The sequence below is a fragment of the Chinchilla lanigera genome, unplaced genomic scaffold, assembly GCF_000276665.1.
Source record: "Chinchilla lanigera isolate Chin_1 unplaced genomic scaffold, ChiLan1.0 scaffold00019, whole genome shotgun sequence".
NCBI lineage: Eukaryota > Metazoa > Chordata > Mammalia > Rodentia > Chinchillidae > Chinchilla > Chinchilla lanigera.
The window spans coordinates 12,848,778-12,859,506 of NW_004955420.1; the positions used below are offsets into that span (position 1 = coordinate 12,848,778).

At 39.7% G+C, this 10,729-nt stretch overlaps 1 protein-coding gene across 1 annotated transcript in view; it reads left to right on the top strand.

The window, feature by feature from the left end:
• Pigx (phosphatidylinositol glycan anchor biosynthesis, class X) overlaps window positions 1-4,881 on the top strand; it is a 28,221-nt gene extending 23,340 nt beyond the window's left edge. The window contains exons 6-7 of the mRNA XM_005383594.1: window positions 1,039-1,139; window positions 4,665-4,881. Coding sequence (XP_005383651.1) covers window positions 1,039-1,139; window positions 4,665-4,808 — 245 coding nt within the window. The 3' untranslated portion in view covers window positions 4,809-4,881. The remainder of the gene's footprint in view (window positions 1-1,038; window positions 1,140-4,664) is intronic.
• Window positions 4,882-10,729: the final 5,848 nt, after the last annotated feature.

Here is a 10,729-nt window from a genome sequence, read left to right on the forward strand (position 1 = left end):
TGTTATACATACAAAAAAGACCAGTGTAGTGGCACATATCTGTAATCCAGGTACTCAGGAGCCTGAAGCAGGAGGACTGCAAATTTGAGGCCAGCCTGGAATGCTTTAATGACACCCTATCTCAAAATAAAGGGCTCAGAGCTAGGCATAGTGACACATGCCTATAATCCCAGCATTTGCAGAGACTGTGACAAGAGGATTGCAAATTTGAGTCTAACTTGGGCAATTAGTGACTTAAATTGAGACCATTATCTCAAAATTAAAAAATAAAAGAGAAAGGTAATAAATAAATAAATAAGAGAAAGGACTAGGGAGTAGGGAGTAGCTCAGTGGTAGAGTGCTTGCCTGGTGAGTGTGTGAGGCCCAGCATTCAATCCCCAGTAATGGAAAGTAAACAAGTTTTAAATTTTTAATGGAATTTAAGAAGTCATGTTCAACCTCTGTAATATTTTTATTGTATTTATTTATTTATTTATTTTTGAGACAGTGTCTCACTATGTAGTGCAGGCTGACCTTGAATTCATTATGTAGCCCAGGCTGGCTTCGAACTTGCAGTGATCCTCCTGTCTCAGCCTTCCGAGTTCTGAGATTACAGCTGTGTACCGCCATGCCCTGTGTGCCACCACATCTGGCCTCTTGTAATATTACAATTTTAATTTCTTAGGCTTCATATAAAAAAAGAATAGTAAACTAACAGCACATGATGGATGGATCCAAGTCATATATAATGTGTGTTCAAATGTTTGATTACTCTTATCCCAGCACTTAAACCTTGTGTTTTTTTTGTTTTGTTTTGTTTTGTTTTTCTCTTTTTGAGACAGGGTCTCGCTATGCAATTCAGGCTAGCCTTGAGCTCACTTTGTAGCCCAGGCTGGCCTGAAATTCATATCGATTCTCCTGCTTCAGCCTCCCACGTGCTGGGATTACAGGCGTGTGCTACCATGCCCGGCCCTTAAAACTTGTGTGGAGGCTCAATACGAGCCTAGTCCTGAGTCCAAATACAGATTTTCTAATAACGTGTTCTTCTGCTTCTCTCAGAGTTCCAGGTGTTGAAATGCTGGGCCCAGGCAGAGGCGGCAGCTCCTTGTGCTCTGAAGAGTCAGGACATCTGCCAGTGGAGCAGCCTGAAGTACAGACAAGTGAGCCGATCTTACACTGTCTCAGCGCTCCCTCATTTAAACGTCTATATTTCTTCTACATCTAAGAAGTTAACATTTTATCCTCCTAACATTGAAAGCTGCTTTTTGTTTGTCTTTAATACGCTTTCTTTGCTATTGTTGGCAACGCTGACTCCTCCTTTGGGTGAAGTCAGAACCATTCGGCTGGGAGGTGGTGATCTAGGGCCAGTCCTGTGTCTCCGTGGTTCCCAGCAGAAGTACTGTGTAGCTGGTGTGCTACTGAAAGGTATGCAGTGGCAGAGAGAAGTAGTGGCCAGTTCAACTGCTTTTCTTTTACCAGGAAAGCCTTGTTTTGCAATGGCAGCAGAAATACCAAAACGACACCCAGGATTTGGAGGCAGATTTATTTACGTCAACATCAACGGGCACTGATAGGGATCATTTCCAGAGTATCAGGCCCTCATCTCTGCTGGTCTAGGGCTTATATTGGATAAGCAAGCAGGAAGGACAGAGGCAGAATGGCTTGTCAATTGGGTATTGGTTTATATACTGTGCATCATAGTGACTAGTTATGCATCACAGTAACCAGCCATTTCTAAGAGACAGGAGCAACTGGATCTGGAACAGGAACTATTACCTGAGCAACTAACAAACTGAAGTATATTGGCTGGGGGATGCATTTTCTGTTACAATTTTATTTTGTTTTGAGACAGGGTCTTTCTTTGTAGTTCAGGTTGGCCTTGGACTCATTGTATAACCCAGGCTGGCCTCTAACTCGTGGTGATCCTCCTGCCTCAGCCTCCTGAATGCTGGGATTACAGGAGTGCACCACCACACCTAGCAGAAAAATTTTATTTTTTTGTGTGCCAGGAATTGAACTCAGGACCTTGCATTTGGCAGGCAGATGCTGTGCCACTGAGCTATATCCCTGGCTCTGAAAACTAACTAACTTTCTTTCCTTCCTTCCTTCCTTTTTTCTTTTCTTTTCTCTTTTCCCTTCCTTCCTTCCTTCCTTCCTTCCTTCCTTCCTTCCTTCCTTCCTTCCTTCCTTTTTTTGTCTTCTTGAGATAGAGCCTTGCTATGCAGTTCAGGCTACCTTGAGTTCACTTTGTAGGCCAGGCTGATCTCGAACTCACAGCGATCCTCCTGCCTCAGCCTCCCGAGTGCTGGGATTACAGGCATGTTACCACCATGCCCAGCCCAAAAACTTTATTTTTATTTATAACTTTTTATTAATTTTTAACAAGAAAATTAGTTATCTTTATGCTACGCAGAGCAAATAGTAAAAGGAAAATAACACCCAGAGTACTAATATTTCAACTATGATAAAGTTTTTAGACAGTTGTATTACTATTTTATATCCAAGTTGAGACTATTTTATACTATTTTTGTAGTTTTTATCTCTGCAACTTGTTTTCAGTTATTAAGCTGGGCATTATTGGCTTTGTCTTGTGAGTTTACAGTTGCCTAGTTTGGTGAGCAGTCTGCTTTCTTCTCTCTTCGTAGTGCTGTCTCTCCTTTTATTCCCCTCTTAGGAGCTACTTTTTAACTGATGCTCATATTATTCTTTATTTCTCTTCATTTCTTATTCTCTTTCAGGCCTGCTTTGTGGCCTGAAAATGAGTGCAACAAAAATAAAATAGATTTAAAATGTAAAGCAGCAGACACCATAACTGTTAATCAGATAACCATGAGGCAGTGTTATTCATATATACTATTCTGGGTATTGAAATTTGAAGTAATTTCCTTGTCGTTGCTTAGTTTATCTACCAGATTAGCTAGGAGAACTCCTGATACTAAAGGCTTACTACTAAGCACAGCTATTTTGTACTGGAGAACTTTCTTTGAATGGATGTGACTGCTGTCTTAGTGTAGAATTGCTTTTGAGTAAATTGCCAATTCCATCTGGGACCTAAACTTTTTAAACTCTGATTTACATCTGGAGAAATGTATTTGATTTTTTGTATGAGTGAAGCTTATGCTTAGTGTTTATTTGCTATTTTTTGATTTTAAAAAATATCTGGGTTGTCTCAAAACAAAAATATTAGTAGTTTGCTTTGCTACAAAATAAATACAGTATTAAAACATTTTGATTGTGGTTCCCTTAAGACCATGTAACTTAAGCTAAGCGGTCATAATTAAGCACTTTTTTTGTCTTTGAAATATATCTTTTTGTGTATCTCAGAACAATAGGTATTATGCCGTTAATTAGGTGGTATTATAAACTAAGTTTTGCTTACGATGTCATTTTTTGAAAGATGATTTTTCAGATACAATTTTTTTTTTTGAGATGTAGTCTCACTATGTAATTCAGGCTACCCTTGATCTTATGTAGCCCAGGCTAGCGTAGAACTCACAGAGATCCTCCTGCTTCAGCCTCCCAAGTGCAGAGATCACAAGTGTGCACCACCGTGCCCAGCTTCAGATACAATTTTTTACAGATTGGTTTGGTAACTTTGTGTGTGTGTGTAGGTGTGGGTGGGTGTATATGTGTGAAGTCAATACAACTAATTATAAACAGCAACCAAAAATGAAAGTATTTCCAAATTGTCTAAAGTTTTAATGTTTGCAAAACATTGTATATTTTTAAACTATAAATTTAGCCAGGTATGGTGGCGCACACCTGTAATCCCAGCACTTGAGAGTCTGAAGCAGGAGGATTGCTGTGAGTTCAAGGCCATCCTGGGCTACAAAGTGAGCTCAAGGCCAGCCTGAACTGCATAGCGAGACCCTGTCTCAAAAAGACCCCCCCCAAAAAAAGACTATAAACTTTCCCTAGGTTTCTAAATGAATTTCTTTATGCATTGCTAGCCACACTAAAGGACACATTCAGTTTAGCTGTACAAAATGTAAATAACAAATGTATGGGAGAGAAGCCACAAAATAGGATAAGTACTTTACATTTATGTATATATGTATGTATGTATATCTTTTTGAGACAGGGTCTCGCTATGCAATTCAGGCTGGCCTTGAGCTCACTTCGTAGCCCAGCTGGTGCATGCCTGCAATCCCAGCACGGGGAGGGGCGGGGGGCTGAGGCAGGAGGGTCGTTGTGAGTTTGAAGTTTGAGACCAGCCTGGGCTGCAAAGTGAGCTCAAGGCCAGCCTGAACTGCATAGAGAGACCCTGTCTCAAAAAAACGAAACAAAAACAAAAACAAAAAAAAGACAAAAAAAAGAATTCTGTATTCTAATGTGAAACAGAGGAAGAGGAAGAACATGTTTATACTGTTCCTGAGGGTGATGTCAGGATATAGCTTTTTTTAAAAAAAAAATTGTATATTCAACTCTATCTAAAAAGTGGGAAAAGTTAGAACTAATGTGAACTTACAAGTTATTGTGGAATCGAGTCTGATCTGTAACATTAAGTGAAATATTGGATCTAAAAGTCATTCAGACAATAATGTCATATATAATCTAGCACTGATGGAAATATTTGAAAGAAAAAAGCAAGAGATAAATTTAAAATCAAAGAAACAGTGGTCTTACCTGAGAAGAATGTGATGCATTTTAAATGTCTTTAATTTTCTGTCCCTCTCTTTCCACAGATACATAAAAATGTGACCCTAGGAGTTCCAGTGGGATTGACTGTACATACCTCTTTAGTATGTTCAGTGACTCTGCTTGTTACAATCCTGTGTTCTACTTTGATTCTTGTAGCTCTTTTCAAATATGGGAATGTTTCTCTGTAATTTTTATGCTGCAAACTTTTTAATAAAACTAAGACCTATTCCTTTGTAAATAGAAGTGTTCTTCCAGAATTAACTTTTGTCTTTTGTCTTCATTTATAACTAAAATTATATTTACCAGAAGATATTTTGGATCATGCTCAACTAATTCAAAAATTTAGACCAGGCATGGTGGCACACACCTGTAATCCCAGCACTCGGGAGGCTGAGGCAGAAGGATCCTTGTGAGTTCAAGACCAGCCTGGGCTACAAAGTGAGCCCAGGGCCAGCCTGAACTGCATAGTGAGACCCTGTCTCAAAAAGATAAAATGAAGCAAAAATTTAGTGTTCCATGCTGGGTTTGGTGGTGCATACTTATAAGCCCGGCACTTGGGGAGGCTGAGGTAGGAGGATTGCTGTGAGTTCAAGGCCAGCCTGAACTTCAAGATCCTGTCTCAAAAAAAAAATTAGTGTTCTGTTATTTAATCTTTTGGTTAAATAATAGAACTTTGGTAATTTAGAGCTTTAGAGCTTTGGTAATTTTGAAGCATCAGGTGCTAATAGAGAATGCTTAATTCTGTTAAATTCATATTTACTTTGTGAGAATGACTATCTTTATTTGGGGTAGAAAAATGAGTTCATTATACATTACTGACAAATTAGTCACATTTTTTGAATAGAAACCTTTCAATTGAAAGTAAAAATTGAGAAAAGCATAAGTAGGAATAAAATTATTTGCATGAAGATCAGGCTTGTTTAAACCTTATTTTCATGTGATTATTAAAGCCATTTACTTGGAGTTTATTAAAATTGATTATTAAAGCACTTTCATTTTCCTTTTCCTCTTTTTTTTTTTTGCTTTCACTTAGTTCTGTATAACAGAAAGAATTTTCTAAATTTTTTTTTGTTTTTTGTTTTTGTTTTGTTTTTGTTTTTCTTCCGGTACCAGAAATTGAACTCAGTGCTTGCCAGGCAGGCGCTGTGCCGCTGAGCTAAATCCCCAGCCCCAGAATTTTCAAGTTTGTCAGACTTGGGTGTAAACTTTGAAAGGGCAGATTTATAATGGGAAGCACTCTAATTGTGCTTGGAATATGAGTACCCCATCAGAATCCTAGGTCACTAGAAGGAGGACAACATCTTTATATTGCTTCATTTTTTGAAGTCCTTTTGTATTACCTGTCTAGTTTGGAAGAATACTTTCCTCTTCTGCCTCTAAATAAGAGGTCTCAGGCTACAGTCCCAATCAGATTTAGAATGGGATGATTTCTCAGGTCTCTGTACGAGGAGGAATGAGATGAGGTGCACTCTGAGTATGTCTTCTTACATTCATCTTCAGAGCTGGAACTCTCTCATCCCCTGTTATCTGTATATGGCTGAGAATAGTGTGTCCTCTCTTGATAAGGGGAATTTGATCAGTTATAAAAATGAGATCGTTCTGAGCAGAAATAAGATAAACTAGCTCTAGATCCTCTTTGCTCCCTGCACTTGAGAGGCTGAGGTAGGAAGATGGCTGTGAGTTTGAGGCCAGCCTACACTACATATCGAGACCCCAGGGAACTCCTTTGTCTGAACCCAGAGAATCTTAAATTTTGTAAGAGAGTTGGACCCTCCTGGAGCCCTAAAATGATACTGCATTGTATTAGGAATTATTAGCATTACAGCTACTGCAGCAGAAACTGGAGTAGCCCTTCATCAGTCAGTGCAAACAACTCAACATGGCATGAAAATTCTGATAGATTATAGCAAACTCAACATTCTGTAGATGAAAAATTGGCAACTCAAATAGACTTGCAACAAGCAGTGGTATTGGGAGATCAGTTAGTTTACAAAAACAGTTTTGGCTTAAATGTGATTGGAATAGCTCTTATTTTTGTGGTACTCCTCATTGCTATAATAATACACTTTTCCCTTGGGAAAATGTCAAAAAACATTTAATGAATCAGAGAAATTTATCTTTTGAGATTAAAAATTTACAGAAAAAAATATTTGAGACATTTAACAACAAACTACAATGTGCATAAAGAAATAAAACATTTGAATCCTTTAAAACAATTACAGTTTTTCCAAACATCTGTGGTCATTTTATATGGCATTTGCTTGATCCTTTTTGTAGTCTGGTGACCCTCATCCAAAAACACCAAAAAGACAAATGCCAGCCTTCTCATTAGTACTTCAAAGGATTGCAGCAAAACAAAAGGGGGAATGTGGAGAAGGACATTGTGTAGTTTACCTTTCAATGTATTACCTATGGGAAAAAAAATGTATTACCTATGTGGGACTTTGAGCCTGACCTGACCAAGCTATGAGATTGTTTGATTCCGGAGGAAGTACAGCAAAAGTGCTAGTGCAATAAGGCAATTAATGCAGGACCTCAGTCTGTGTGAAAAGCTGCTGGGACAACACTAGATGCTTTACTGAGATATGTCCAAAGGAGTGATAACGTGATGGCTAAGTCAAAGCTGCATTCTTGTGATAATGAAGCTGTATTGCCCTCGATAACCCTGTTAATGATTCCTCCCATTTCCCCTGTTCCTGCTTTTTGTGTGAATCCCAATAAAAGGCTAAAGAAAATTATAATCGAGTCTTCAGTGCTAGAGGCTGTAGCTCCCCTGATCCCATAACTTTGTCTCTTGTTTTTCTTTTCATTGGCCGCACCTCATTCTCGGGACCTGTCACCCCACACAGAAACCAACATATAACCAACACCCAAGTGTTGCTACCGTTAGGATAACTATTTCAAAGATGAGAAAACTTCAGAGAGATGAAGTCACTTGTCCAAGGTTAAACTAGTATTCAAATCTGGGTATGTGGTTCTGAAATGCAAGTACTTTAACCAAGTACTCTGCTTCCTTTCTCTCTCCAGCATACGAACACTAGCCTAGGAACACTTCCTCGTAGAGCTTGCTGTCACACCACTTTTCATCTTGTTGGCTAGGCTTCATTTTCTTCATTCGGGTGCTTGGGGTCATAGAAATCCCCCACCTTCGGAGGTGGCTGTTGTGGCAGCTGCTTCTCGGGACCCTCCTTTTACTTTTCATAGTGTTTCTTCCAAATGTGTAAATCGGTAAAGGGTTTGATAAAACTGAATACTAAGATTTAGCACAGGTTTAGTACTGAATGTCAGGAAGACAATGCAGACTGTAATTTTATTTTGGGTTTTTTTTTTTTTTTTTTTTTTTTTTTTCTTTTTTGGTCTTTTTTAAGGCAGGGTCTCACTATGTAGTTCAGGCTGGACTTAAGCTCACTTTGTAGCCCAGGCTTATCTCAAACTCACAAGATCCTCCTGCCTCAGCCTCCCAAGTGCTGGGATCACAGGTGTGCACCCCTACACCCAGCTTCAAGTGCTTTGTTATTAAACAAAGGATTTGGTTTACTATTATACTTGGTAGAAAATAAAGTACTCTACACCTAATTAAAAAATGAAACTTTAAGCCAAGTGTAGTTGTACAGGTGTACAATTCCAGCACTGTGGGAGGCTGAGGCAGGACTATTGCTGGGACTTAGCAAGACCCTGCTTCTCTCAATCAATCAATCAATCAATCAGTGAATCAAACTTTAGGGCAGGCATGTTCCAAAACAAGCCAGGGTATGTTGCCCTTGTTTGTTGTATTTAGGGTAATGGGATGTGATACATGTTTACTTTTTGTTTTGTTTTTATTTTTTTATGATACATGTTTATATACGGTGTCATTGTTTATTTTCCTAAAGCACTTTGGTATTTTTATGGAAATAACAGTTTGACATGTACAGCTTGACTAATCATAACAGAGCTTTTTTGGGGGGGGGTGGTTGCTTGTGATTTAAATACTAGAAAAGGCAACCTAGTGCCACAAGGCTCACACATATTAGAGATCTTTAACATAACCACAATTTTAATCCAGTCTAGTTTCTTCATACTGGTTTTGTGTTTTCTTAAAAGAAAGAATTCCATTTTTCACAAGCATTTCTTGCACTATGGTATTCAGAATATGGCATTGAGTGAAATGATGTGTATGTCCCGTTAAAATTCAGTACTATTGATGACGATATTTTGTAACATGGTTAGATAGATAATACAGTGGTACTGTTTAATTTCTTAAGAACATATGTGAAGCTGATGTGGTGGCCCGCATCTGTAACCCCAGCACTGAGGGAGCCTGAGGCAGGAGGATTGCAAGTTCTAGTCCTACCTGAGCAGTGTTTTGTTTTGTTTTGTTTTGTTTTGTTTTGTTTTGTTTTCTGGGCAATTTAGCAAGATCCTGTCTCAAATAAAAAGGCCTGGAATATAGCTCAGTCATAGAGCACCCTCTCTGGGTTCCATCCCCACTACCAAGAAAAAAAAAATGTGGGGCTGGGGATGTAGCTCAGTGGCACAGCTCCTGCTGGGCAAGTGCAAGTTGTGAGTTCAATTCCTAGCACATTAAAACACAAAAAAAAGGAAAAGGAAAAAAAAGTATGTAGTTAATGTGTTTATATAGTTTTTGTTGTTGATTAGTTTTGTTTTGTTTTGTTTTGTTTTTTTTGTCTTTTTGAGACAGGGTTTCACCACGCAGTTCAGGCTGGCCTTGAGCTCACTCTGTAGCCCAGGCTGGCCTTGAACTCATAACTATCCTCCTGCCTCAGCCTCCTGAGTGTTGGGTTTACAGGCGTGCACCAACACACCCAACTTGTTTTGGGTTTTTTTTGATACAGGGTCTCACTATGTAGTTCAGGCTGGCTTTGCATTCACTATGTAGCCCAGGGTAGCCTCAAACTTGGGGCAATCTTGCCTCAGCCTCTCGAGTGCTGGGATGACAGATAAGTCCATATGGGCATCATTATTCTACTGTTTATAGTTTTTTTGGGGGGTTGAGGGGGTGAGACACTGTCACTGGATAGCTCAGGCTGGCCTTGAACACACTATTACCTCCTGAGTGCAGGTATGTGCCACCATACCTGCTTTCTTTGGCCCACTGGTGATTGCTTATTTTCTCAGGTGTATTATAAGTTGTAATGGATGCTTATGTTTAGCTTTGGAAAACTCTCATCTATGGGATCCTTTGAGACCCAGGTTGCAGGTGCACCCGTGCAGTGAGGATTTGTTTCTCCCAGGTCCTGGAACACTAAGGGTCACTTTCCTGATTGAACAGTACTATAAACCGAAACTTTCAAACCCATGTGTCACAAAGTTTATGCTTATCCATTCTTTTTTGGGGGGTGTACCGGGAATCGAACTCAGGACCTTGCACTTGCCAGGCAGCTGTTTATGCCACTGAGCTATATCCCCGGCCCCTATGCTTATCAGTTCTAAAGAAAACTTTTTCCTTCTCTGCCAAGCCCAGGTTAAAGTAAGTGTTCTGCAAGTTTGTGGCAGAGACCAGGGATGGTGAACCTTTTAGAGGTTTCAGTTACAAACAGCCTGCTGCAGCACATGTGCCACAGGTTGGCCACCACTGGTATAGGCCTTTGAGTTTTCAGCCCTACGCAAGATCACAAGCCCAACTTCTCCTTTTCTGTGCATACTAATGGGACACTTTTCAAGTTAACGGTGTGCTGTGCTGCTTGATTCCTTTCTTTGTTCCCTCCATGTCAACTGAATTTTTTGCTTTACATCCAGATTGTTGTAGTCAGAGTTTGCAAGGGAAACAATACAGGACATAATTTATAGGATTATTTTATAATAGTCACCCAGAGTCAAGTTTAAAAGAGTGCAGGAAATCTTTCCACACATGAAAGACCCAAAGAATGCAGCTAAGGGCCTGGATCCCATGGTAATGTCCTGCATGAGTCCAACTGAAGACCTAGAGCCCATAACAAGTGCCTCCCATGAGTCCAGCTGGAGGTCAAGAGCCCATGACAACGTCTCATGCAAGTCTGTATTAAGGATCTGGGCTAAGAAGGCCCTAAGGTCAGTGGTGGAAGCTAGAAAGTCTGCGCCACCCAGATGAAGGATCTGTACCAGCAGGCTGAGGGATCTGCACTGGAGC